Source organism: Ogataea polymorpha (genome assembly GCF_001664045.1).
Source record: "Ogataea polymorpha strain NCYC 495 leu1.1 chromosome Unknown OGAPOscaffold_3, whole genome shotgun sequence".
NCBI lineage: Eukaryota > Fungi > Ascomycota > Pichiomycetes > Pichiales > Pichiaceae > Ogataea > Ogataea polymorpha.
Window position 1 is genome coordinate 492,401 of NW_017264700.1, and position 24,108 is coordinate 516,508.

General features: G+C 48.8%; 17 protein-coding genes and 2 non-coding genes across 19 annotated transcripts; 7 read left to right on the forward strand and 12 right to left on the reverse strand.

Moving 5' to 3' along the window:
* The first annotated feature begins 62 nt into the window (after positions 1 to 62).
* On the forward strand, positions 63 to 3,301 carry OGAPODRAFT_16130 (uncharacterized protein). Its single transcript, XM_018354201.1, has one exon. It carries the CDS (start codon positions 126 to 128, stop codon positions 3,165 to 3,167), a length of 3,042 nt encoding a protein of 1,013 aa, XP_018211346.1. The 5' UTR covers positions 63 to 125; the 3' UTR covers positions 3,168 to 3,301.
* Positions 3,302 to 3,305: 4 nt separating this feature from the next.
* Positions 3,306 to 5,599, reverse strand: OGAPODRAFT_99236 (uncharacterized protein; the record flags this gene model as incomplete). The annotated part of the gene is made up of 1 exon (XM_018358076.1): positions 3,306 to 5,599. One exon carries the CDS (start codon positions 5,597 to 5,599, stop codon positions 3,350 to 3,352), a length of 2,250 nt encoding a protein of 749 aa, XP_018211347.1. The 3' UTR covers positions 3,306 to 3,349.
* A 22-nt stretch (positions 5,600 to 5,621) lies between these two features.
* OGAPODRAFT_16131 (uncharacterized protein) lies at positions 5,622 to 8,027 on the reverse strand. The gene has a single exon (XM_018354202.1). It carries the CDS (start codon positions 6,701 to 6,703, stop codon positions 5,729 to 5,731), a length of 975 nt encoding a protein of 324 aa, XP_018211348.1. The 5' UTR covers positions 6,704 to 8,027; the 3' UTR covers positions 5,622 to 5,728.
* Positions 7,316 to 8,017, forward strand: OGAPODRAFT_47715 (uncharacterized protein; the record flags this gene model as incomplete). Its single annotated transcript, XM_018355559.1, has 1 exon — positions 7,316 to 8,017. One exon carries the CDS (start codon positions 7,316 to 7,318, stop codon positions 8,015 to 8,017), a length of 702 nt encoding a protein of 233 aa, XP_018211349.1.
* A 194-nt stretch (positions 8,028 to 8,221) lies between the features above and the next one.
* Positions 8,222 to 9,330, forward strand: OGAPODRAFT_93422 (uncharacterized protein; the record flags this gene model as incomplete). The annotated part of the gene is made up of 1 exon (XM_018357337.1): positions 8,222 to 9,330. The coding sequence occupies one exon, from the start codon at positions 8,222 to 8,224 to the stop codon at positions 9,314 to 9,316; it is 1,095 nt and encodes a 364-aa protein (XP_018211350.1). The 3' UTR covers positions 9,317 to 9,330.
* Positions 9,331 to 9,366: 36 nt separating this feature from the next.
* On the forward strand, positions 9,367 to 10,167 carry OGAPODRAFT_7704 (uncharacterized protein; the record flags this gene model as incomplete). Its single annotated transcript, XM_018356263.1, has 1 exon — positions 9,367 to 10,167. The coding sequence occupies one exon, from the start codon at positions 9,367 to 9,369 to the stop codon at positions 10,165 to 10,167; it is 801 nt and encodes a 266-aa protein (XP_018211351.1).
* Positions 9,584 to 10,590, reverse strand: OGAPODRAFT_75991 (uncharacterized protein; the record flags this gene model as incomplete). The annotated part of the gene is made up of 1 exon (XM_018356111.1): positions 9,584 to 10,590. The coding sequence occupies one exon, from the start codon at positions 10,588 to 10,590 to the stop codon at positions 10,168 to 10,170; it is 423 nt and encodes a 140-aa protein (XP_018211352.1). The 3' UTR covers positions 9,584 to 10,167.
* Positions 10,591 to 10,670: 80 nt separating this feature from the next.
* OGAPODRAFT_16132 (uncharacterized protein) lies at positions 10,671 to 11,549 on the forward strand. Its single transcript, XM_018354203.1, has one exon. It carries the CDS (start codon positions 10,722 to 10,724, stop codon positions 11,499 to 11,501), a length of 780 nt encoding a protein of 259 aa, XP_018211353.1. The 5' UTR covers positions 10,671 to 10,721; the 3' UTR covers positions 11,502 to 11,549.
* Positions 11,539 to 12,060, reverse strand: OGAPODRAFT_7707 (uncharacterized protein; the record flags this gene model as incomplete). The annotated part of the gene is made up of 1 exon (XM_018356267.1): positions 11,539 to 12,060. One exon carries the CDS (start codon positions 12,058 to 12,060, stop codon positions 11,539 to 11,541), a length of 522 nt encoding a protein of 173 aa, XP_018211354.1.
* Positions 12,061 to 12,129: 69 nt separating this feature from the next.
* Positions 12,130 to 12,201, reverse strand: OGAPODRAFT_t30. Its single transcript has one exon. It is a non-coding gene; the product is annotated as a tRNA-Pro (tRNA).
* Positions 12,202 to 12,530: 329 nt separating this feature from the next.
* On the reverse strand, positions 12,531 to 14,062 carry OGAPODRAFT_99244 (uncharacterized protein; the record flags this gene model as incomplete). Its single annotated transcript, XM_018358077.1, has 1 exon — positions 12,531 to 14,062. The coding sequence occupies one exon, from the start codon at positions 14,060 to 14,062 to the stop codon at positions 12,539 to 12,541; it is 1,524 nt and encodes a 507-aa protein (XP_018211355.1). The 3' UTR covers positions 12,531 to 12,538.
* An 89-nt stretch (positions 14,063 to 14,151) lies between these two features.
* OGAPODRAFT_99245 (uncharacterized protein) lies at positions 14,152 to 15,758 on the forward strand (the record flags this gene model as incomplete). The annotated part of the gene is made up of 1 exon (XM_018358078.1): positions 14,152 to 15,758. One exon carries the CDS (start codon positions 14,152 to 14,154, stop codon positions 15,730 to 15,732), a length of 1,581 nt encoding a protein of 526 aa, XP_018211356.1. The 3' UTR covers positions 15,733 to 15,758.
* Positions 15,759 to 15,863: 105 nt separating this feature from the next.
* OGAPODRAFT_t25 lies at positions 15,864 to 15,935 on the forward strand. The gene has a single exon. It is a non-coding gene; the product is annotated as a tRNA-Pro (tRNA).
* A 201-nt stretch (positions 15,936 to 16,136) lies between these two features.
* On the reverse strand, positions 16,137 to 19,243 carry OGAPODRAFT_99248 (uncharacterized protein; the record flags this gene model as incomplete). Its single annotated transcript, XM_018358079.1, has 1 exon — positions 16,137 to 19,243. The coding sequence occupies one exon, from the start codon at positions 19,241 to 19,243 to the stop codon at positions 16,160 to 16,162; it is 3,084 nt and encodes a 1,027-aa protein (XP_018211357.1). The 3' UTR covers positions 16,137 to 16,159.
* Positions 19,244 to 19,344: 101 nt separating this feature from the next.
* OGAPODRAFT_93429 (uncharacterized protein) lies at positions 19,345 to 21,015 on the reverse strand (the record flags this gene model as incomplete). Its single annotated transcript, XM_018357338.1, has 1 exon — positions 19,345 to 21,015. One exon carries the CDS (start codon positions 21,013 to 21,015, stop codon positions 19,345 to 19,347), a length of 1,671 nt encoding a protein of 556 aa, XP_018211358.1.
* A 61-nt stretch (positions 21,016 to 21,076) lies between these two features.
* Positions 21,077 to 22,337, reverse strand: OGAPODRAFT_93430 (uncharacterized protein). The gene has a single exon (XM_018357339.1). The coding sequence runs from the start codon at positions 21,772 to 21,774 to the stop codon at positions 21,094 to 21,096; it is 681 nt and encodes a 226-aa protein (XP_018211359.1). The 5' UTR covers positions 21,775 to 22,337; the 3' UTR covers positions 21,077 to 21,093.
* OGAPODRAFT_7713 (uncharacterized protein) lies at positions 21,823 to 22,337 on the reverse strand (the record flags this gene model as incomplete). The annotated part of the gene is made up of 2 exons (XM_018356280.1): positions 21,823 to 22,191; positions 22,242 to 22,337. The coding sequence occupies 2 exons, from the start codon at positions 22,335 to 22,337 to the stop codon at positions 21,823 to 21,825; spliced, it is 465 nt and encodes a 154-aa protein (XP_018211360.1).
* OGAPODRAFT_99253 (succinate dehydrogenase iron-sulfur subunit, mitochondrial) lies at positions 22,320 to 23,135 on the reverse strand. Its single transcript, XM_018358080.1, has one exon. The coding sequence runs from the start codon at positions 23,119 to 23,121 to the stop codon at positions 22,360 to 22,362; it is 762 nt and encodes a 253-aa protein (XP_018211361.1). The 5' UTR covers positions 23,122 to 23,135; the 3' UTR covers positions 22,320 to 22,359.
* A 240-nt stretch (positions 23,136 to 23,375) lies between these two features.
* Positions 23,376 to 24,066, reverse strand: OGAPODRAFT_16135 (uncharacterized protein). Its single transcript, XM_018354204.1, has one exon. The coding sequence runs from the start codon at positions 24,032 to 24,034 to the stop codon at positions 23,432 to 23,434; it is 603 nt and encodes a 200-aa protein (XP_018211362.1). The 5' UTR covers positions 24,035 to 24,066; the 3' UTR covers positions 23,376 to 23,431.
* Positions 24,067 to 24,108: the final 42 nt, after the last annotated feature.

Below are 24,108 nucleotides of genomic sequence, written 5' to 3' on the forward strand. Positions count from 1 at the left end.
GGAACTTCCTATTCGTAGTTCCTTAGAAACGTGTTTGCTCACGTGGAATCCGTTCGGTACCTTTTTCTTCTATCGGGATCAATACTCCCTTGGGAATTTTTCATCAACCCATTGACAATTTGATCATGTCGAACCCAAATAGCGTTCCACCTACAGGGAATGCGCATCACCATTACAACTCCAATTACCACAAGAACAGGAGAAATAATGGCAGCTACAGTAATTACAGCCAGTCACATCCGCAACCTCCATATTATCAGCAGCAAGGTTGGACAGGATATATGACCCAGCCATATCAGGCGGCCGCACCTGGTTATGCTTACAGTTACTACGCGCCATCTCCGCAAGGAGTTTCAGGAGGAGCCTACTACGCGCCGCCGCCACCCGGTGCTATTGCTATCAGCCCTACGCTGCCGAACTCAGCGACCCACACCCCGGTGACAAAACCCGTCAACCTGAGTATCAAAAATAAGAACGGTGAGGCTGTCCAATTCAATAAAGGCCACTCCAAAACTGCATCTTTGTCATCTTCATCGTCGTCCTCCACGCCCGTTCTGTCCAAAGTTAACGCCTCATTGCCTGCCGTTCCGCCGTCAACTAGCTCAACAGCGTCTGTGCCGATGTCACCAAGCAAAAAGGATTCTTCCCCAGCAAAGCCGGCTCAGCCAGAGGTGAAGAAGGCAAACGAGGAATTTAAGGCCAAGTTCCTGGAGCAACTGAGGCTCAAGAACTCCAAAGCTACTTCAGAGAAGAAGGAGGAGAAGTCGCAACCGACAAAAGAAGTCGAAAAAGAATCAAAGCCTGATGCAAGCTCCAAAAAAAGTGAACCTCCTAAGGAACTACCTCAAGAGATTTCCAAGGAGGCTCCAAAACCTGCCGAGAAACCTGAAACTTCCAAAGAAGAGCCAAAGGAGCCTGCTGAATCTGCTAAGCCTGCTAAGCCTGCCGTGCCAAGTGCATCTATTGAGCAACAAAAGGAGGAGACCAAGGAGATCGAGAAGACTCAACCAAATTCCAAGCAAGCTGAGAAACCTGAGGAACTTCAGGCTGTTCCAGAATCTCCTGTTGAATCAATTCAGCCTAAACCTGTTGCAGCAAGTGCCCCCTCTGTAGACGAGGTAAAAGAAGAGGCACAACCTACACCCGTGAAGGAAGAACCAATAAATGCTGATTCTGAACAAACAGAAGGCCCCAAGTCTTCTCCTGTTGCAGACAGCCAAGAAGATACCAAAGATGAGACTGCTGAGCCATTAGAAGCTGCTTCTCCAGGTATAGACAAGACATTCGATATGACCCGCTTTTTCGCTCAAATTTCAAAAGCTACTCCAATCAAGGACATTTATGCCTTCCCCTACAAGGAAGGACAAGAGAAGCCTGATCTTAGATTGCAAAATTCTCCTAAGAATAAGTACAGTCCGCCATTCTTACTTCAGTTCCAGCCGGTCTGTCAGTTTCCTGTTGATGACGAATGGGATGCCAAAGTGAGGTCGATCATTGATTTGGTGGGTGCCAAGAAAGAATCACGCGATCGCGGATTCTCTAGATCTGGAAGTCAGTTTGGAAGAGGCGGGGCAGGTTCGTCGAATGCTATGCCAAGAAGTGCCACCCTCAGAGGTGAATTTGGATCCAGAAACGGTTCAAGAGGCGGTTCTAAAAAGAAGATGGGTCTAGGGTCTCGTGAAAAGAGTCAAAGACAAGGATCAAAGAAGCCTAGAAGATTGGATGATGAAAAGGACAACAAAGACGAGGAGACCGAAGCTCCTAAGCAAGTTGTTGAGGTCAAACCGTTGGAAAAGTCTGCTAATAGGTGGGTTCCAAGATCACAAAGAAACAAAGAAAAAGAGGTTCGTTACGCTCCAGATGGTGTCACTGTGATACTAGAAGAAGATGATGTGGAGGCCAAGGTCAAATCGCACTTAAACAAGTTGACGTTGGATAACTTCGATACTATTTCCGCAGAAATCATCCAGATCGCCAACCAAGCGCGATGGGAAGATGACGTCAAGACACTGAAGCAAGTCATTGAACTCACTTTTGCCAAGGCTTGTGACGAGCACTTGTGGTCTTCTGTTTACGCAAAACTGTGTTTGACGCTTTGTACAGATATTTCTGAAGACGTTGAGGATAAATCACAGCCTCGGCCAGAACAAGTTCCAAAACGGGTCTACTCCTCTGGATTGGTTCGGAAGTTGTTGTTGTCCAGATGTCAAGCAGAATACGAAAAGGGCTGGTCTGATAAATTGCCAACCAACGAGGACGGCACTCCTTTAGAGCCAGAGATGATGTCTGATGAATATTATAAGTTGGCAGCCGCCAAGAGAAGAGGTTTGGGTCTTGTCAGGTTCATTGGTGAGCTGTACTATCTTAACTTGCTCTCGGAAAAGATTATTATCAAGTGCCTTGTTGATCAGCTTTCCGACTCTGACTCTCCAAGCGAGGACACTTTAGAGACTTTGACACAACTGTTGACGACAACTGGTGCCAAGCTTGACTCTAGCAATAGAGGCCCACTGGACTTTGCATTCGAAAAAATCAACCACATCATTAATAACTGTCAGCTGTCATCTAGAATCAAGTTCAAGCTTATGGATCTTTGTGATTTGAGGGCAAACAGATGGGCAGATGCTAAGATAAATGCTGGCCCAAAGACCATTGCCGAAATTCACCAAGAGGCCGAGGCTAAGCGTTTACAAGAGGAAAGAGATGCCATCAGAAGGCGTAAAGCTGACCCAAGATCTGGCTCTTCGAGATCCAACAGCTCGAGATCCAATTCAAAATGGGGAAACAGCAATCAAATTTCCTCCAATGACATATCCAAAGTTGGTGTTGTGAGAAACTCATCGGAAAGATCTCTCGGGCCTTTCAACAAGCAGAAAAGTAAGCTGTCCTCTTCTAAACTGAGCCAGCAGCAATTCACCACGGTGCCGTCTGCTGGTTCTGCTAACTCTTCTGGCGCCTCAAGTGGACAGAAACGTGCGGGCACTCCTCCTGACGAGCCAAGAGAGGCATCCAGGAATATATTTGCTGCTTTGGGCGACCATGAAGACGAGGATAGTGATAGAGAAGCAGAACACCACGAACCGGAACCAGAGCATGAAGGAGCTGATATCTCTTCCGCACATCACGAAGGTGTCTCTGCTGTGGCAGATTCAGAGTCACAAGCTTGAAACCGGAAATGAGAGCGAGCGTAGGCGCTTAGCTTCACGTCCAGTTTTTTTCCATTTCAGGGTGAGCTCTACGGTTCACGTTTGTAATGTCGGCATCTTTAACGACCACCTGTCAAACATATTATTTGTACAATCAATCTATGCTCAAAAGCCATGGTAGATTACTTTACGTTTATAAACCTTTAGTGTTGGCTTTCAACCATGAGCTGAACGAACTCGTCTGCCGGGTTGCTGCCAAATTTAGCTGTGTCGATGTTGAAGAGAACCTTTTTGATTGACACGTTGATTTCCTCGCTGCCAAATGCAGACTTGAGCTTGTAGATGATATCTTTTCTTTCTTCGGAATCTTTTCCAAAAGATGTCAGTTCCATAACGGAGTACAGCTCCCGGAGAGTAGTGAGGTTGTTGACAAGAATCTCGTCATTGAAACAATTGAGCGCATCGAGGCTCTTGAGCAGTTCGTGATTGGAAGAAGTGGCCAACACAATGAGTCTGTGGCCCTCTGGCGGTGACTTTTTCAGTCTCGACATCAGAGCTCTTAGGATCACAGAGGAGAATCTAGGCCCGATCGGCACAAAGTCAATGAGCGCCTCGATGTCGTCAACAATCAACACATTCAATGGCGATTTGTACGCATCTCTGAATGTATTATCAATGAACTGGACCTTAGCAGATTCCGACATGCCAATCATTTCATCAGCAGTGATAATTCTAATAAATGGGAACTTTGAGTTGAGCCCAAGATAGGAAGCCAAAGCAGTCTTACCCGATCCAGGGGGGCCATATAGCAAGAGGGACGAGAAGTTGAACTTTTCGGAGCTCTGCGTCTGCTCCAGGGCCCTTTGAACACGGTGAATGATATGGTCGATTTTAGGGGAGTACTTGAGAATGCCCCCCTTGATGCAGTCGTGCAGATCCTCTTCATGGACACCAAATGCAGGCTTGACCTCATCCAAGGCACTTAGGAAACAGCTCATATCTAGAACAGTGTTCTCCAGATCGCCGGTAATCTCTCCAACAGTGCCCACTTTGATGTGCTGGTTCAAGGCAAACGAGGTGGCCGACTTGATCAAACCTTCTAGTTCTGCTCCGGAGAAGTTCTTAGTCAACTCTGCCAGCTTCTCGAGGTCAACGTCTTTACCCAAAGATCCGTTCTCCTTCATTTTCTTAGTCTTGATTTCCAGGATCTGTTTTCTGCCCGCGGCGTCCGGCAGGTGGATCTCCACTTGAACTTCGAATCTGCCCGGTCTAAGCAGTGCCTCGTCAATCAAATCTCTTCTGTTGGTCATGCCAATGACCAAGATATTGTTCAGCTGGTCCACACCGTCCATCTTAGCAAGCAGTTGGTTCACCACATTGTCGGCCACTCCAGTGCCGTCTCCACGCGAGCCACGCTGCTTGAAAACAGAGTCCAGCTCGTCAAAAATGATGATGTGAAGAGAAGAGCTGTCGCCTTTCTGTTTGTACTCGGCCTCTGCATCCTTGAACAGGTTTCTGATGTTCTCCTCCGAGGAGCCAACATATTTCGACAATATCTCTGGACCATTAACAATTTTGGGCTCTTTAGCGTTCAGCATCTTTCCAATTTGACGTGCAATTAAAGTTTTACCAGTACCTGGAGGACCGTACAACAACATACCCTTGACGTGCTGGATTCCTAGCTTCTCAATTAAACCGGGAGGGAATATACGCGAAGCAAAGGCTCTGCGGAAAATTGAGGTGAACTCTTTGTCAAGACCTCCAATGCCCATGTCCTCGAACTTAAAGTCTGGGCGGATGATAGCATCAGAGTTGGGGCGCGTGCTGGAGGCCTTCAAATTGACTAATCCGTCCGAGCCTTTGAAGAAATTCACTTTCGTCTGTTTCACGCAGATACCCTTGTTCATTATGTCTGTGGAAGTCGGCACATCTTGCAGCTGAACTTCTCCCAAATCGATGACCTGCGAGGAAAGGATCTTGATCTCAAAATAGTTGCCTTTGAACTCGAACAAAAGGATCTGCGACGGCTGCAAAATCTGGGTGTCAAATCGGTGCACAAATGCTTCGCTCATCTCATCGGGGTCAAACTGTATGTTGTTTGCGCGATTTCTGTTCCAAAAGTTGATCTCCACATTCAATGTGCCTAGATAGGCCCCCTTCTTACCATTAGATTGGAACAGGTCGTATGGAGCCACCGTGATCGTTTGGTCTGTGGACCAGGACCCCCAAAATCTTTGGTTTCCGCTGAGTCCTATGGTGCCGGGCATGCATTTGGTGGTGGCGACGCAACTGAACACGAATTTGCCGTCGCAGATTACATAGCTACCGTCCTGGAAATCCTGTGGGGACACGGCCACGCAATTGGACTTGGCAATCTCGTTGTCGGGCGAGTTCTTGACCACGAGGCTGCGCGCGGCAGGCGCAGCGTGTCTTCTAAAGGGTAGTTTTTCCATTCTACTAAAAGACACAATATTATTTGAATATAATACAAATATAAATAGCTTGATTTTTTTGGTGCAGAGATGGAAAATAGGCATATCCACGAGAATATGCTCTTCTCCAGTACAAACCGTTCTATTGTATTAACGTTGCTGGAACATCTGTCCAAACTGTGAGGCCATTCCCCCGGACTGTTGGTACTCGGTCATAACGCTTTCCAAGAGTGTCAGAGCGCACAACAAGCCAATCAGGGCTCCAACAGCAAGGCCAGAGGAAAATCCAAGAGCCTCGACGGCGCACACAACTGCCGACACAATCAAAGCACCCGTGGTGGAAGCCACCGGAATAATTTTTCCGAGCTCTTTTCCAACTGCTGTGTCTCTGTGGCCAATGAGAGTTATATCCTGCTCCTTAAACTGTTTGGCAATGTCTTTGCCGGAGGAGCCTGAAATGTTGCTCCACAATTTAGAGAAAACCGTAGACACAACAATCACAAATAGAGAGAACGTGACCGGTCTAACAAGATAGTGCAATGGCGAAGCGCCCTTAGGAGAGGCAGAAACAAAGTACAGCAGGCCCGAAGTCAAATTGTAGGTGGAGAAGTTGAACTCGTCCAATTTCCAGTTGCCAATATATTGCACATACTGCACGGAGCTGAAGATTCTGGTAAGGGCAAACCCAATAATGTTGAGGTTGTAAAGCACAGCGTAGGTGAACAGCAGAGGCAGTGCTCCGCAGTATAGCAGCTTGATTGGGTACACCGAGGCCATGGATCTGACTTTAGCGGACTTGATAGGCACCTCAACTCTGAAGTTGCCAAAGTACACACCTGCAGCCAGAGCCGCTAGAGTGGCGTAAATCTGGGTCAGGTTGGCCAGATTGTCTCTGGTGAACGCGTCGTAGATGGCCAGTCCGAAAGGCTTATTTTTAAGGTTTCTGATCAATTGAATCAATGCACCGTGAGACTCAAAGCCTCTGGCGGTGAGAGTGGTGGTGAATCCAAGGAAAGAGGTGACGAACTGGGTGGAGGACGAGACAGTAATAATTGCCAGAATCCCAGGGCCAAAGCCATACCCCTTGTCCAGAAGTTCCACCAAAAGAGCAGTGATAAGTGCCATAAACGTCAACTGGACAATGTAGGTCAGCTTGCTCCAAATGGACAACGTTGCTTGGGAGGTAAATTGGTCGACAGGGTCGAAGTAGCCAGCAAACGAGAGCAACACAGCGTAGACCAAGGCGATCAACACCGCGGTCAGTTTCTGCCAAGACTGAAAGAGCTCTCTATCAGACCTGGACTCGAAGTTGATTTTGATGATTTTGAATCCCGCAAGAGTCTGCCACAGGAAACCGGCCGTGACGATAGGCAATAGCCCAAACTCCAGTGCTGTTCCCGCTTGAGAAGCAAATGGAACCCGCAGCCAGCCAAATGGGTCGGCAATGCGGTCCTGGGCCACGTTGCTCAGTGGAAGGCCAGCAAGCAAGTATACAGCGACCGAGGCGATGGTGTAAACGATTTTCTCGTCAAACTCGATTTTCTGATAGGGATACTCGACTTCAGGAAGAAGCGAGACAAAAGGTTTAGCAAGGTCCAATAAACGGACTGCGGTTAGTCAAAATTGGATACACATGTTATACTTACTGCCACTCATTATCACTTGTCCAATTTGTTTAGGATGCTTAGTTTTTCAACGAGTGAAAAAAAATTGGAGTCGATCGTCGCTACTGAAAACATGGAACCCGATCAAACTAATATTGACGCTCAGATAGATTACGACGCCGCTATTCGGTACTGGAGCGGGGTGGAACCGTCTGTGGATGGTGTGCTGGGCGGCTTTGGAGAGTCCACGAGCGTGCCCAAGGCCGACATAGTCGGTTCGATGACTTTCATCCGCAAACTCAAGTCGCGCTTTTCCACAGAACCCGGTAAGATCAGCTACGGGCTAGATTTCGGTGCAGGCATTGGACGAGTCACAAGAGATTTCCTGCACAAGGTTTGCAACAAGGTAGATCTGCTGGAGCCCGTGAAGCCATTTGTGGACCAGATGTACAGAGAACTGGCTCCACTGGCAGAACAGGGTAAGATCGGCGAAATCTACCAGATCCCAATGCAGGAGTGGGTTCCACAGGAACACGGTAAGTACTCTCTTCTGTGGTGTCAATGGTGTTGCGGCCATCTGCCGGACGATGCGTTCCTCCTTTGGCTTGATCGGTGTAAGGATGCATTGCAGGAGGACGGATTACTGGTGATCAAAGAAAACAACGTGAATGGAGACGAGGACGTGTACGACCCGGAGGATTCGAGCAAGACTCGCTCCGACAAGAATTTCCGGCGGCTGTTTGAAAAGGCCGGCTGGAAGCTGATAGCTACGGATCTACAGAAAGGAGTGCCTAAAGAATTATATCCGATCAGAATGTATGCATTAAAGAAATAAATACCAAGGCTAGTGGTCAGTAAATCCGCTCTCAGATAGGGGTGAAAGACTTTTGATGGAAAGTTTTTATCTTCATGCTATTCAGTTGAACTATGCATTCATAAGTCATCATTAAGCGATTTACTTACCTTTTCGCTGGAAAGGTGAAAAATATTTCAGAGAAAAAAATTATTTTCCCGGTATACACTGTTCTGGAATATATTCATGAATGTTCCTCTGGAGCACGGGAATATTCTGAAGCACAAAAACGACCAGATCAGGTCCAGTCTGGCGAAGATAGAGCGTATCCATATATACGAGTTTGACAATGCTCTATTTCGCACGCCACTGCCTAATGCGCATTTGTTTAATGCTGAGTCCATAGATCTCATGACTAAAAATCCAGACCCTCTTTCCAAATTCAACTGGTTTTCCAGCGTGCGTGTATTGAAGGAGGTGGGGAAAACGCGGGTGGACGAAATGTCACTCAACACAGAAGGACTGTGGAATGAAATACTCAGACAACTGATAGCAGAGTCGAACACAGACAAAAACACCCTCACAGTACTTTCAGTTACACGCATTCCCGAGCTGTTCACCAGTATGATTTTACGTCTCTTGAAGACGGCTCAGCTTGATGATTGTTTCGATTGTATTTTGATGAACGAAGACCCCAATTATCTCGATCTCATTGTGTCTGCTACCACGCCTTTATGCCATGAGCTGAAGGAGATTACATGTTATGCGGCGAACAAACAGCTACAGGTGGACGGGATTGGTTGTTTAAACATTTCTGTGCCGTTCGAGTCTTCCTACCTGCTGCCGCAGCTCGAGGTAGCTATTGTCCAGGAGATGCTGCTGGGAGAGCCTTTCGAGCTACGTCGCAGTATTTTTTCGTCCTACTACATGCTCAGTCCAGCTTCACGCCAAGAGCTTCTGCGGAGGACCGTTACGGAAGACTTTATACCCCTAGAGGATCGACCAGGGTTGTTTTTTGAGGGCGAAGGAGTGCTTATTGGAAAGAACCAGCTTTCTCAAAGTAAGTTGGACGAGCTTGGGGGTATATCGAAGAAAGTCATCATTGGCGCTGTTAGTCTTGGCAGCATCAAGGGCCGAATTTATGCCATGAGGGTGATCATCAACGACGAGAACGCACAGACATATTTGCAGCCACCAGTCATTGTGATTGCGCGAAAACCAGACGCACTGCTAAAAGAGATAGAGGACATTCAAAACTGGCAGACAACGCGCGAGTTGTTCAGTTTGGAGGCGCGAATCGAGTACAAGCAAATATTCAAGATCCAGAGCGAGAAAAAATAGACTGTATAGTACGCGAAAAATAAATAAATAATCTGAATTGTCATATCGATATGGGTCGCGGCGCCCGCATACTGGATAGAGCATGGGCCCGGTTTACCGACACCGACCGCATAGCAATAACTGATACCGGGGCATTGATTGAGGAGATTGAGCAGATCTGGGGACGGGCGCTTCTATCTCCGGACTACAAGGCATTCTGGATCGACACCATTCTGGAGCATCCTAGCCGAAGTCTCACCAAGCACGAGTTTTTGGTGCTGTTCAAAATGCTTTTTGAGGTTGAGTTTGAAGATTTATTTGATACAGACACAGATCTCACGAGGCGAACAGACACGCGAACTATAAAACGAAAAGCTCCTGCAGCATTGTCTTTGGTAGAACAGAAACAGAGGTTGTTTCAGAAAATTAGCATACTGAAAGGCACGCTAAATGCGCAGCGGAAGCGGTCGGTCGACGAAGACCGCACAATGGAGTTGCAATTGAATAGACGACTTGTGGACTGCTACGAGACATTAATCCAAGTCTATGAGCAGCTGGCGGCCGAGCCCGCGGACTCAGCACTAGTGCTGGCGGTGAAGCGCCAGGACGAGCTGCTAGCCCAGTTTCAGCGGAAACTGAATCGTACGGCCAAGATAAAACTCTGGCGTTCTTATTTGACGCTGCTGGTGGCTGGACTGCTGGCATTTTGCATCGTTTCGTACGCAATGGGACTCATCGCTGACCTTCCGGAAACCAATGATGACGATATAGCACCGACGGGCTACCGACGGCTGCCGAACAGGTTTTTCGACTCGTTGAACCCGATCGACAGGCTTTTCTATAGCGGCCTGGAATGGCTTGGATATGTGTAGTTAATACTCCCAAGTTTTGCAGTCGATGCATGTGTCCTCGTGGCCGGGCTCAGGCGACTGTTGAGTGACGAGCTTGCCTCCGTGTTTATTTGGCTTGTCTATGTGACTGAGCTTGAGCTCTGGGTAAAGATGATCTCTGATGCGCTGTTTGAGGAGCTTGGAGTCCGGGAACCCATCCTCCTCCTTCCTGTCCCAGATTATAGTCCAATCCGCGTTCTCCTCCCTCTTCACCGCCACTTGGAACGTCCCTGCAACCAGTGAGGGAGACAAGATGGCGCAGTTCACAGTCAGCGTAGTCTCGTTCTCGTCAATCGCTTTCGAGGAAAACGTCTGCAGAATCTCCTGTTGGTACCACGCGGCACGGAGCATCCACTTGCACTTGACACAATAGGAAATGTTGACTGCCGGATACGCAATGGACATTGTGCTAACTTTGTAAACTAAATAGGCTATTTTTTTTGCGGGGCCCTTGCTCAGAAAATCAAGTGCGCGCGAAAGTGCGGGTGATAATCCGCAAATATATATACCAACTCGGGACAGACAGACAGTTATCCATGGTTTGCGACACGATAACATATCATCCGACTCTCACGAAACTCATCAACTTCCTCGAGACAAACAACGGCCGTGACAAGCTGCTCAGAACGCTGCAATATGTGACGAAGTTGCTGGCTTACTATCTACTTAGGACAGGCTCCAGCGTGAACCATTACTATCTGGTGAGAAGACTGCAGGATTTGTTCACGCTCAGTAGAAAGCCATTGAGAGCCCTGAAGCCACTGAAACACCTCAAGGCGCTCTCGGTGACTGTGGACAACGAGCTCGGCGATGGATATACGAAGCTGTTTGAGAGCGTCAAGCAAGCCAGCTACTCCTTGTACTACGGGTTCGATACTGTGCATTGGCTCAAGTTGCTAGGATTGCTGCGGAACAGAAACGGCAAACTGCTCGTGAAGGTTGAGCAAGTGTGTAGCTTCTTCTGGCTAGTGGCTCTGGTTTCGGGTCTTTTGCAGAATGTCAGACAACTCAGAGTGTCGTATCTGAGAAAACAAGAGCTGCTCAAAGAGCTGGCCTCGGATGACGACCAGAACCCACTGGACAAGAGAGGCAACCTTGAGAAGCAGAAAGAGACCCTCGACACCCAGAATGTCCAGCTCTACAGGGCAAAGAGAGACCTGGTGATCCATGCGCTCAATAGTCTGGTGGCGATCAACGGTCTCAGCCAGAAACGTGTCAACAATGGTGTTGCAGGCGGCGCTGGCGTGATCACTAGTATTTTGCAGCTCCAAGACCTTTGGAACGCCACTAGCACGACCGAGTCTTCTGTGCTATGATTTAACGCGAAATGACTTCTTTTATTAATTGATATATTTACACTTCGATCTTGATTTTGCGACGCGCGTTCTTCTTGTCCTTCAGTTTGCGCTTCGCTTGTACTCGCGCCTCCTTCTCCTTTTTACGCAAGTCCTCCCACCGCTCCAGCGTCGCCTCGTCGGTCTCCTTCCTTGGTTCTCCGCACCTTTGCACTGCGCTCACAAATTTCTCCAGGCATTCCATCACGTTCTTCTGTCTGTATCTGGTGGAATCGCTCATAATGAGCACATCGCCCGCATTAGTAAAGTAGGGAAACCGTTTGGATTCTGGGCAGCTTTTGTCCTTGTAATTAGCCATCAGTTGGTCAAAAAGGGCCGGATCGACCCACGTCCCTCGAGCACTCTGCCACGCCTTAGCAGAAAGACGAAGAACAGCCTTCGACTCCGTCCTATTCACATGCTGGCCACCTGGCCCTGACGACCGGGCGTATGTCACATTGAAATACTTCAGCAGGCCTGAATCAGCTCGAAGCGGAGGCCAGATACTTCGGCTGTAAAAGCGCACGAACCTCACAAACATCCTGAAAAGTATTTTAAAGGCTGTGTTTCCGATGGAAAAAAAATATCAGAACTATCTGAGAAAAAAATTGGGGTCGACAGGGAATTGAACCCTGGACCTCCTGCTCCCAAAGCAGGAATCATACCACTAGACTACCGACCCTTTTACGTTACGTTCAGTGTAACACGACTACCTATAGTGCTCGTGAGTCCTTGATAACATTATACAGTGCAAACCAGGCAAATGCATCTTGCCGAATCAGTCGCTGAATTTATGATCTTTCGGGGATTTGTGAGCTTCAAGCCTCCGGGCCTTTACGGTAATACCTAACGCGATTCTTATGCATGTTCTTTATGCCGTTGCTACAGGTTTTCATCGAGCACAGCATCAAGTATCACAGTTGACAGTATCTCTTAGTCCGTTGTCCTCTACTCAGTCTCAATCTGGAGCCAATACAGAGCATAACGTCAATCTAGCCCAATATAATAGATGCTATATATCATTCCAACTTAAATAACACCTTTAAGTTCTCGTACATCAGGTAGCTGATTGACACCGCAGGAGCCACCTTGGCGAGGTTCGGAACCAGACCCTTAAAAAGTCCAGGAACACCTTCCCGGGTTATTGTCTGCTTAAACACATCGAAGAAGCCATCGTAAGTATAAGGATGCGCAAATGTTCCCTGAGCCTGCAATCTCGTTCGAAGCAGGTTGATCGGGTACACCATAGTGGCTCCAAAGGTGCCGCTAACAGCACCCAGGGTGAGCACCAGATAGTTCGGAAGTACCACGTCATCGACGGAACAGTGCTGTTTTTCTGCTGTTTTTTTAATGTACCATTTTTTCACAGTGGAGAAAGTGCCGAGGTCTAAAGCCGCGTACGGGAACATTCCGCCCAGTCCCAGCGGTAGTCCTCTGTAAAATATCCTCACTCCCCCTTCCTTAAACATGTCTTTGGCGGTTTTCACGAGCAACTGGTTACCTTTTTCCTTGGAATCCAACGATGCGCATTGGATTCGATATTTGAGCGTATCTATTGGATAAACAGTAATCTGTGCAATAACTCCACCAACACCCCCTGAAACGAAGGTGGACACTTTCGAAAGCTTTGACACATCGTCCACTCCTTCAATGCCACACAGAAACTTCTTGGTGGCCTCAAAGGACCCGAACTTCATCGCGCTCTCGGGGAACACCTTGAGGACGTTGAGTCCATTTCCAACGTAGAATGCACGAAGGCCACCTTGTTTGTACAAAGTCTTCGCGGCGCGGACCAGTGGCGACTGGATCTTCTTCTTGGACACAGGGTGATGCACTTTCTCCTCAATTTTGCTCTGTAACTCTTGTCTGTTGTTTAGAAGCGTCGACGCAAGGTCGGTTCTTGCAATCAGGAACACCTTAACTCGATCGAAGGGCGCCGTGCAGGTTCTGGAAACAACACCAGATAATCCTCCCGCAAGGAAATAACCCACGCTTTTGAGGACGTCGTCGCTCACGGTGACATCTCCTTCAGACGATATGTTCTCCATCTCATCGTTGAGGAATTTGAAGGCCGTACGGACTCGCGATCCTTCCAGCCGCGGAATGAACAGCAGGCCATCACGGAACATCTCGAAAGTGACAAACCCGCGGTCTTCGAAATCCAGCTTTCTAAAAAAGGTGTCGACTTCGGATGGGGTGGGTTTTAAACCCAGCTTGAACAGGTACGACTCCACATCCTTCTTTGTGACCTTGCCATCGTGGTCACGGTCGACGTTCTCGAAGCCCTTGGCCAATTGGGCCTCTGCTTGGATAAGGTACTGGTTAAACTTCTCAAAGCTGATCCAGTCACTAGCTGCTTCTTGGCCAGCAAGAGACTTGTAGATCTGAGAAATTGCGAAATGAGAGTCTTTGAGTGGATGGTCTGTAAATTGCAGCGCTCGCTCAAAATCCTCGAGCGTGAACTTCCCGTTGTTTTTTGTATCGATCTCATCAAACAGCTTCTTGTGGCGCTGCAGCCGCTCTGTCAGGCTTTCTTCAGGCATGAACTAAACAAGTCTAGGAAGTTATTTTTTTTATTGGTACTTCGACGCGTCGAAAAACTTCGTTATTTTTCTTCCATTTTTCTCTTCTCATGTCGGTCAACATATTTGGCGACCAAGTCACTGAAGAGCGTGCCGAAAACGCGCGTCTGTCATCGTTTGTGGGCGCGATCGCTGTTGGCGACCTTGTCAAGACCACATTGGGCCCTAAAGGAATGGACAAACTACTGCAATCCTCCTCTTCGGGCGACTCGATGGTCACCAACGACGGGGCCACGATCCTCAAAGCTATCCCTTTCGATAATCCTGCTGCCAAGGTGCTTGTCAACATTGCTAAAGTGCAGGATGATGAGGTTGGAGATGGCACCACGTCGGTAACTGTGTTTGGCTCAGAGCTCCTGCGGGAGGCGGAAAAACTCGTTGACCAGAAGATCCACCCACAGACTATCATTGAGGGCTACAGAATCGCGTGCCGCGCAGCGCTGGCCGAACTGGAGAGCCTGGCAGTGAACAACGTTGATGATGAAGCCAAATTCAGAGAAGACCTGATCAACATCGCCAAGACTACACTTTCGTCCAAGATTCTATCCCAGGACAAAGAGTATTTTGCCAAGCTGGCTGTCGACGCTGTTTTAAGATTGGGCGGGTCGACGAATCTTGATCGGATCCAGATCATCAAAAAAGCAGGCGGCAAGTTGTCAGACTCATTCCTGGACGAAGGATTCATTCTTGACAAAAGAATTGGCGTTGGCCAGCCAAAGACGCTCAAGAAGGCGAAAATTCTGATTGCAAACACCTCCATGGACACAGACAAGGTCAAGATTTTTGGTGCAAAGTTCAAGGTGGACGCCACCAGCAAGCTCGCGGAGCTGGAGCGTGCCGAGAAGGAAAAAATGAAGGCCAAGGTGGAAAAAATCCAGAAATTCGGTATCAACTGTTTTGTCAACAGACAACTGATCTACGACTGGCCCGAGCAGCTGTTGAGCGATGCCGGTATCACCACTATAGAACATGCAGATTTCGAGGGTGTCGAGAGACTGGCCCTCGTCACCGGCGGGGAGGTTGCGTCCACGTTTGACAACCCAGAGAAGGTGAAGCTTGGCTACTGCGACTCGATAGAGGAAGTTATCATTGGAGAAGATATCATGACAAAGTTTTCGGGCGTGGCTGCAGGCCAGGCTTGCACCATCGTGCTTCGAGGAGCCACCGAGCAGGTCATTGATGAGGCAGACAGGTCTCTGCACGACGCCTTGTCAGTGCTTTCACAGACCACCAGGGAAACCAGAACAGTTCTGGGCGGAGGCTGCTCAGAGATGAATATGGCTCGTGCCGTGGAACAAGCTGCTCAGAAGGAGAATGGCAAGAAGTCGCTTGCCATTGAAGCATATGCTCGTGCTCTGAGGCAACTGCCAACCATTCTTTGCGACAACGCCGGTTACGACTCCAGCGAATTGGTTTCGAGATTGCGCTCATCCATATACAATGGAATGAGTAGCTCGGGATTGAATCTGAACGAGGGAACAGTGGACGACATGAGACGGTTGGGTATCTTGGAGAGCTACAAGTTGAAGAGAGCTGTGGTGTCGTCTGCTTCTGAGGCGGCCGAGGTGCTGCTGCGTGTAGACAACATCATCCGTGCCAAGCCTAGAACGGCGGACCGCGGAATGCACTAGTAATACATAGCTGGAATAACATAATCGAGAATGTTGTAGAGAGTGGTGGGTCAGAAGTAATTATTGGATTTTAAGGCTCAGCTTCCCGGTTAGCGTCAAGTTTGGCTGGTTACGATATAAACACAAGAAATGGGTCGGTAGTCTAGTGGTATGATTCCTGCTTTGGGAGCAGGAGGTCCAGGGTTCAATTCCCTGTCGACCCCTTCTTACTTTTTTTTTGAAAAAGTTATAGACCTGGATTGCAACATGCTCACGTGTCGTGCCAAAGTTACTCGCCTCAAAAGCTGTTATTTTTTGCACCGCACTTCACTGTAAAACCGTCCCGCCCCCCAACATCGATCATTCTCTAGCATTGAAGAATTTCTTCAATTTAATAACTCCCCAAATTTAATTTAATAAAATTTGATAGCATATATTCCGTGCTTATCTAGTACACTTCAAGAACGTATCTACCATCCTCCTTCAGTTCCTCAACCTCCTTGGCGCTGTCGATCTGCACACCCTTCTTGACCGCATCCGCCTCCAAAATATCCTGCAAACAGGCGGTGATGTCTGGCACGGGCCAGGTAGGACCACACAGGTAGAAGTGGCCCTTCTTGGCCATCATGAGGTCGGTCAGCTCCTCCAAGTTCTCTCTAATCTTGTCCTGGATGTACACCTTCTTCGGCTGATCTCTGGAGAAGGCTGCTCCTATGTATGTCATGATGCCAGAGTTTAGATAAGCCTCCCAGTACTCACCGTACAGATACTCCTGTCTCTTGTGCCTGGAGCCAAGGTATAGGTATATCTCGCCAATCTCGTGGCCCTGGGTCTGCTGGTAATATCTTTCCTCCACAAACGCCTTGAACGGAGCCAAACCGGTTCCGAGACCAGCCATGATGATCGGCTGGGTGGTCAATGGGGGCAGTTTCATGATCGACGTCTTGACCGACACCACGAGCTCCTCGCCAATACGCAGGTCGCTCAGGTATTTGGAACACTGACCGTATCTGGTTCTGCCCTTCTTGTCCTTCCAGTCAACCACAACAACCAGCAGATGCACCTCGTTTGGATGCAGCTTCTGAGACGACGCGATCGAGTACTCTCTTCTCTTAAGCGCTGGAATCAGCTGCACGAGCTCCTCGGCAGAAGGTCTGGCACTTGGGAACAGCTCGAAAATGTCCACGTAATTGTAGAACTCTTCCTCCTGATACGTCTTGAGCAGCTCTGCACCGTCTGCACTGCCAAGTTTTGTGAGGGTGGCTTTTTCGTCAGCATTGGTAGCATATGCTGCAAGAGACTCGTAGAATCGTTTTGGCGGTTTTCCGAGCACGTCTAGGTTCTCAATGAGCGCCTGTCTGACGGTGCGCACCTCGAAGACGGTCTCGTCCTCCTTCGAGGCCACCTCGACTAAGGCGTCTGGCTCCAGACCGTACATCTGTATGAACTGATCGACGATCTCCGGGTTGTTCCTGCCGTGAATGCCGAGAGCCTCTCCAATGTTGTACTTGAGACCAGTACCACTCACGTCGAACTCAATGTGGAAAATGTTCCGGTCGTAATCGGTAGGCGTCAACCGTTTGTTCTCCTTCACTCTGACCACGAAGTTCTTCACCGGCAGGTCTGGTCGCAGCGCCTTGGACACGCCGTAGGCCTCCTTGAACATCAGCTTGCGCACCAGTTCCGAGCGTGGCTCTACCTTGATGCTCGTGGTATCCACAAGTTTTTCCCTAGGGTTAGGCTCGAACGAGGTCTCGACAAGGTCGACAAACTTAGTCTCTTGCTCGTCTTCCCCGGCGTCCTTGACCACGACCTCCAAAACGTGTTGCTCAACCTTCTCTACCAGTTCGGCAATCACTGATGCCAGCAGCTCGGCCTCGCTACCGAAAGCTTGCAAAATCTTGGTCACAATGGCTCCCGTGTCTAGTTCTGGATAGGCGTGCTTCCAAAATGCGACCTGGATTGCAATCGACGCGGTACGGCCCTTGGTGGCCTCCTGCTCGCCCACGGCGTTGAGGTCAATCACCTTTAGAGTGCGTTGTTCAGATAGCAGTCGCTTCTTGAATCTCGCCGACAATGTCTTCTCAACAAACTTAACTTCGTCAAATTTCTGTTCCGGGCCGTTCACCACAAGCAGAGAGCCGTTCTTCTTAAGAGTCTTGATCACGTCAACTTCGTTCAAGATCTGTGCATCCTCAACAACAAGGACATCGAGCAAGTCGCTCGAAACGCAGCCGGTACGGATGTCGGCAGAAAACACACCAGAGTTCACCATGTTGTCGAACTTCGGCCGGTACTGAATGTCCATGTCCGGCACCAGCGACAGCGCGTGGGTGACTTTGGAAGGAACGTCCACAAATGGTGAGTTGTCTGCGGTGAGGAACTGGAAATGAGAGCCCGCCTCGGCCACTGATGTTGCCAGCCGCTCCAACTGTGCCACCGTCTCATCCACAACCTTCAAAAAGCGTTGCTTCACGTACAGAGCGGCCTGGACGTCCAGCTTGAGCAGATTGACGCCGTGGAACCTCTCGCCAATGACGACCACCTGCTTCGTGCTGGCCGGGACCAGATCAACAAACTTGGCCACCTCAAAAGGAAGCGCCGTTCTCACGTGCACGAACGCCACGTTTAACCGCTTCAGCATGGCAATCTCCTTCGAGCCGTACGCAACGTAGACGGTCTCAGCCCCCTGGAGTCCGTGGTACTCAAACGGGGCATAGTTGGTGCCCAGGACCTCATTCAGCACTGAAAGCGCAAACGATAGCTTCGACGAAGCTGGCAGCAGCTGGATCTTGCCGTTCAGCTTCTCGTACAGCTCGTCTGCAGCAGCCCGGATTCGCTCGTTCGACAGCGAGCCTGAGATGGTCTGATTGGTTTTAAGGAAGCTCAGACCATCAAAGAGATGGACCGTAGTGATCTTCAGCTTGGCCAGAGCGTTCGTTAGAATGACAAAATGCTGGGCCTCGACTGCGTCCAGAGAGTGCAAAACGGGCAGCTTCAAGTTCTTCGCAACAGACAGAACCTTGGAATATTGCGAAACCAGTTGGCGGCTCTTGAAGTCGTACTCTAAGCTGGCAACGTTCAGCGATAGAGCCAGATTGTGGTGATTCTGATTTTGCTGCAGCAAAACAGGCTCCATGTACTCCAGCCCAGAGCTTGGAACAATCACAGACACAGGCTCACCGTCAATACTCTCGTTCAAATATCCCAGAATAAGGTTTCCGCAGCCTGATCTCACCTCTAAGTTGTACAGATTAGGGACCTTGTTGTTGAGGTTTTTTCTGTTCAGCTTGTTCCACAAGCCCAGCAATGAGCGTCTGTCAGGGACATCATGGTGGCCCAGCAGCTCGTAGCTGAAAATCTTGTCGTTCAGCAGGTAGACGGCTGATAACAGGACGTTAAAGGGGGACGTCAAAACACGACCCTTGAGCTCATAGGGGTCGAGCGGAAGCCCAAAAGGTGAGCTGATTGTTGCCGACGAAAGAGCCACGGACGTTGAGATGGAAGGTTCTCCTTCGGAAATCGATGGCATACTCTATCTCTAAAACTAATTAGGCCCCACATTTTTTTTTTTTCAAACACCGACTGTTGAAAATTCACGTGACCTCCTACGAGCCTTATTTCAAATGCTACCTACAAATTCAACCACCCCCCGAGCCCGCGTTCAAGCCGTTGTTTCTTCCACATAAGTAGCTCCTGTTTCTCCAGCAGCCCCTCGCTCTTCTCGCCGCTCTGCAGACTGCCGTCCACGAAATAAAGCTCGTCCTTGTAAGTCTCCAGCAATTCCTGCGGGTCCGCCAATTTCCGCTCGATCTCGGCCAAACCTGTTTTGACGCTCCATATCTGCGATAGTTTTGCCGTTCCCAACTTGTATACATACGGTGCCTTTAACTCCGGCTCCTTGTCCAAATGTTCGTCCAATTTGCGCTTTCTGTCGTTCGAAAGCGCTTTCAGATCCTCCAGATTCTCGTGGTTGAACTGCTTGAGTTTCATGGACCTCCATCTGATCTCCGTGTTGTCGACAACATGTTTCAAAATACGGTGGAATGTAGGAAAGTAGCTCGCGTAGTGTCGCTCTATTTCCGTGAGTACCTCGACCAATTGGCTCTTGACGCCATCGTTGGCCAGCATCGCGTCAAACTCGGGCTTGCGAAACTTCTTATACTTGGCGTTGATGTCGCCAAGCACCTTTGTCCACTTGGCGTCTGTGAGGTCGTAGATGAACGAGACCATCACGTAGATCTGAAATATCACAGCCCAGCGACGACTAGGCTGTCTGAGTTGGAGATCAAACTCATCAGCGTTCAGCAGCCAGTCGCATTCGTACTCCTTTGCCGCAAAGCTGTCGACCAGCTGGCTGTATTCCCCCGCTGTCAGGTCGTGGGTGCTTCCAATCTTTGGAGCAGGTTCTTGTGCGTCCATTTCCTTGACAGTCTTGAGGATTTTCTTGCAATTGTCTATTAGCGGCAGGCCTGATTTGGAATATCTGCCTCCTCTGTATGCATTGAGCTCTTCCACCAGTCTCTTGAAGTCTGTCGTGAAATACAGCGCCAGAACCATGTACTCCTGGAAGACGTCGTTTGTGCGGCGGCCTGGGTTTCTGCTGGCGTTAGACGGCCACTTGCGAGACTTGGAGAACTCGAGGTATGTTTTATTAAAGTCGTTCATCTTCCAGTCGCTGGTCAGCAGCAATTTGTCGTTGATATCAAATGCATTAGTGATGAAAACCATCAGCTGCGTAGCAAAGACATCGTGTGACTCCAGTTGTCCAAGCAGTCGCGGGAGCAGAACGTTGCCAATCTGCAGCAGAGTTGAGCCTGGCTTGGCTTTTCCAACTAGCGTATTGTGAAGAGTCAGTCTAAGCCGTCTGTCGACAGACCTGTGCGAAAAAAAAACAGGGCCAAAAGTATCCACAACAAACTCTGTAGGACTCAGTATCATGATAGAGTTCAGGGTCTGCATGGGTACAGGGTTGAGGCCAGAGTATTTCACAAAGGATAGGTAGATTGAGGAATCCAGAAGAAGAAGCATCTTTGCCAAATACAACTTTGGGTCTTTGGAGCCATTTTGCTCTGAACCATCAAGTTTCAAATGACATTTGGTGAAGATCCCGTTGAAGAGTAAGATCTTGTCCACTATAAGAGTATCCATGTTTAGCGTGCTGAACAAGGCATCCAGTGCGTCGGTGAACTCAGGATTCTCGTAATACAGGCTCTCTCTTATGTCATTGGAGTCGAGCCTGCCAGCAAATGACAAAATGGCTTCTTCTAAACCACTTGCGTACTGCTCAACAAGGGCGTCCATGCAATAAATTACAAAATAAAATCTGCGTCGACCGACGCCAAAATATACATCTACTTTTCATGTCGTCGTCAATCTTAGCTATGCTAAAAACCACAGCAAAATTATGCATGTGACCATGACACCGGCGATAATCAGCGAATCACGCTTTCTGCGAGTGTTGATCTTGGAAAGCAGCACTTTCAGCCCTGGCATCGTGCTTAGTGACCGCTGAAGCCGGTTCCCAACACTACCCAAAACATTGCGCTGTCTGAGGATCTCGTCTCTAGTCTCGAACACCTGGCTCAGCAGGGTATCCATGGCGCTATGTTGCTGATTCAGCCGCAGACGCTCATTCAGCATGTAGCCATCCTCGCCGTCCGAAACACCGGAACTGTCGACGCGTCTCTGGTGGTCCTCTATGTCTGTGCGAACGAAAGAGAGTAAATTTATTTTATCACGTTCCTGTTTGATTGTAGACTTAATTCGATTGAAATCGACCGTGCACTGGTTGAGGTTCTCCCTGTGACGCGCCAATTGCTGCATCTTCGATGCGGAAATAGTGTTATTGAGAGATTGCGAGTCCACCACCCGATTAAGCTCCTTAACCAACGCCGAGAGATTAGTGAATGTGTCGTTGATTTTGCGCTCGAGCTGTTCCTCGTCAGCACTTGGCTCCGGTCCCGGCGCGGATGCAAACGAGCTGTAGCTTGCCAGAAGACCAGCCAACTGGTTTTCCACACCAACAATCTGCGTTCGTGTTTGGTTGAAAGAAGATGCCATGCTGGGGCGAGTTATAAAAATCAGCAATAATTTATTTATCACGGCCAATCATATCAGCACCGACGAATAGAAATTCCACCAAAATTCGAGCGACTCTGGGCCCTGCAAAGCAACATCTTCCAACAACTGAGCACTCTGACACGGATGCAGCTGGTAGAACGGTTTCCCCAGGACTGGATGGTCCACTAGCGTGATCGCAGGGTCCACGCGTCGATCGACCCTTAGTGACCCATTGCGGGTGACAAGCTTGTCTATCAGCGTCTGATCGAAAACGAGACGGCGAGTCTCGATGTCGTCCGAAACTTGCAGCTGCCAGATGCGGAACGTCAGCAAGGGGGCCGCGTACGTCTGGTGGTAAAAAACGACAATCTCGAGCTGTATATTGTCTCGGCACGCCAGAGCAAAGATCACCGTCTGCTGTTAGCATGGACATCGGAGTCCGCTTTTTGAACTTCTTTATAACGTACCTTGCCATCTACTCGTTCAGTGCGAACATTGGTACACTTATGGCGGATATAGTGCGCCAATTGCGCAACATTGTTCTCGAATACGTTCTCTTTCATATAAATATTTAATTTAAATATTTCAGTCAAATGCTAATTGTTTCTTAATCTCCGCGATCGCCTTACCCGGATTCAGACCCTTAGGACAGGTACGCGCACAGTTCATGATGGTGTGGCATCTGTACAGGGACATAGAATTTTGCAACATCTCCTTTCTGCTCTTGGTGGCCTCGTCTCTGGAATCCACGAGCCATCTGTAGGCTTGCATCAGCACAGCAGGTCCGAGATACTCTTGCTGGTTCCACCAGTAGGAAGGACACGAGGTACTGCAGCAAGCACACAAAATACACTCGTACAATCCATCCAACTTCTTTCTGTCCTCCTCGCTTTGCAGGTTTTCCTTGCCATCAGCCGGCTTGCTCTTGGTCTGCAGGTATGGCTGAATCGACTTGTACTGTTTGTAAAAGTGTGTGAGGTCCGGCACCAAGTCTCTCACAATGTACATGTGTGGAAGTGGATATATTTTAGTCTCCTTGGAGGTGTCTTGGTCGATTTTGCACAGACAGGCCAGGGTGTTCTGGCCGCCAATATTCATGGCACACGAGCCGCAAATTCCTTCTCTGCAGCTTCTTCTGAAAGTGAGCGTGGCATCCTGCTCGTTCTTGATTTTGATGATGGCATCCAACACCATCGGACCGCACTGGTTCAGATCAATCTTGTACTCTTGCATGTATGGCTTCTTGTCTGGAGTGTCTGGAGACCATCTGTAGATCTTGAACGTTTTAAGTCTTTGAGCAGTAGCCTGGGTGGCCATGCCACGGGAACGAATTATGGATTTGAACATGACGAAGAAACAACTGGGGAGATGGTCACTTTTATTCTTATTTATTACAAAAAACTATTTGTTGATTGGCTGTGAATTTCTGTGTTCGCGCGACCGGAAGCGATTGCGGAGGGTCTCGACGGAAAAAAACCTGGCTGATCCGATGACTGCACACCCGTACACCAGAAACAATTTAGTTCCTTACGACAAACATTTAATCCCCGCGAATTTCTGTTCCCGAGCAATTTTACCGAGGGATTCCGAAACATCCTTTTTCCGAATCGTAAATCGTAACGCGTTGGCAATCTCTATATACATGACTCATATACACTCATATACACTCGACTAAATTTCTCCGTAGGCTCATCAGGTTATGCGCAGCCTCAATCTTCTCTCTGTCAGCATGCTCAACGTGCTGCACACGAACGTGGTCCGCCTCCTCATCGCTATCGTATTCAGACTCGCTTTCGCTCGAACAGCTCGAGAGGGAGGGCACATCATCTTCCTCATCGGAATCCACGCATTCTGTCGTTATCGTCACTGTCGATCCATTCAGCTCATGGTTCATGTATAATGGGCTGTCCTCGTCGTCGCTCACTTCGTAGTAGTCGTAGTCTTCATCAGAATCACTATCGCTGCCGCTATAGAAATCGTCCTCGTATTCTTGAGGATTCGTGAGTTCGGGCTTAATAGGCTCCACCAATTGCACACGCTTCTCACTGGTAATGTTGTCGAAAGACACCCTACGGCCTTTGTTTTCTTCTGCAGCGTTCAGCTTGTCGATTAGGTTGTCTAGGAGGTTTGCCTGGCACACAAGTCTGTGAAGGTTGATGTCGTTCTTGACGGCTTCTTTGGTGAGCTTGGCTTTCACCTTGGAAGCCAGATAGTATGTGTCTGCCTTGCTGGCGTAGTCAAGTGGATAGATTTGAGTCATGGTGCCGACCCCGATGGGGATACTACGTTTTTTATACTTGCCACTTAATAATTTAATACCGGCTTAATCCCGTC

Bases quoted from the DNA above. Each gene is read 5' to 3' on its own strand.
- OGAPODRAFT_16130 (XM_018354201.1), top strand. From the start codon at position 126: ATGTCGAACCCAAATAGCGTTCCACCTACAGGGAATGCGCATCACCAT.
- OGAPODRAFT_16131 (XM_018354202.1), bottom strand. From the start codon at position 6,703: ATGGCACTTATCACTGCTCTTTTGGTGGAACTTCTGGACAAGGGGTAT.
- OGAPODRAFT_16132 (XM_018354203.1), top strand. From the start codon at position 10,722: ATGGTTTGCGACACGATAACATATCATCCGACTCTCACGAAACTCATC.
- OGAPODRAFT_93430 (XM_018357339.1), bottom strand. From the start codon at position 21,774: ATGGCATCTTCTTTCAACCAAACACGAACGCAGATTGTTGGTGTGGAA.
- OGAPODRAFT_99253 (XM_018358080.1), bottom strand. From the start codon at position 23,121: ATGTTCAAATCCATAATTCGTTCCCGTGGCATGGCCACCCAGGCTACT.
- OGAPODRAFT_16135 (XM_018354204.1), bottom strand. From the start codon at position 24,034: ATGACTCAAATCTATCCACTTGACTACGCCAGCAAGGCAGACACATAC.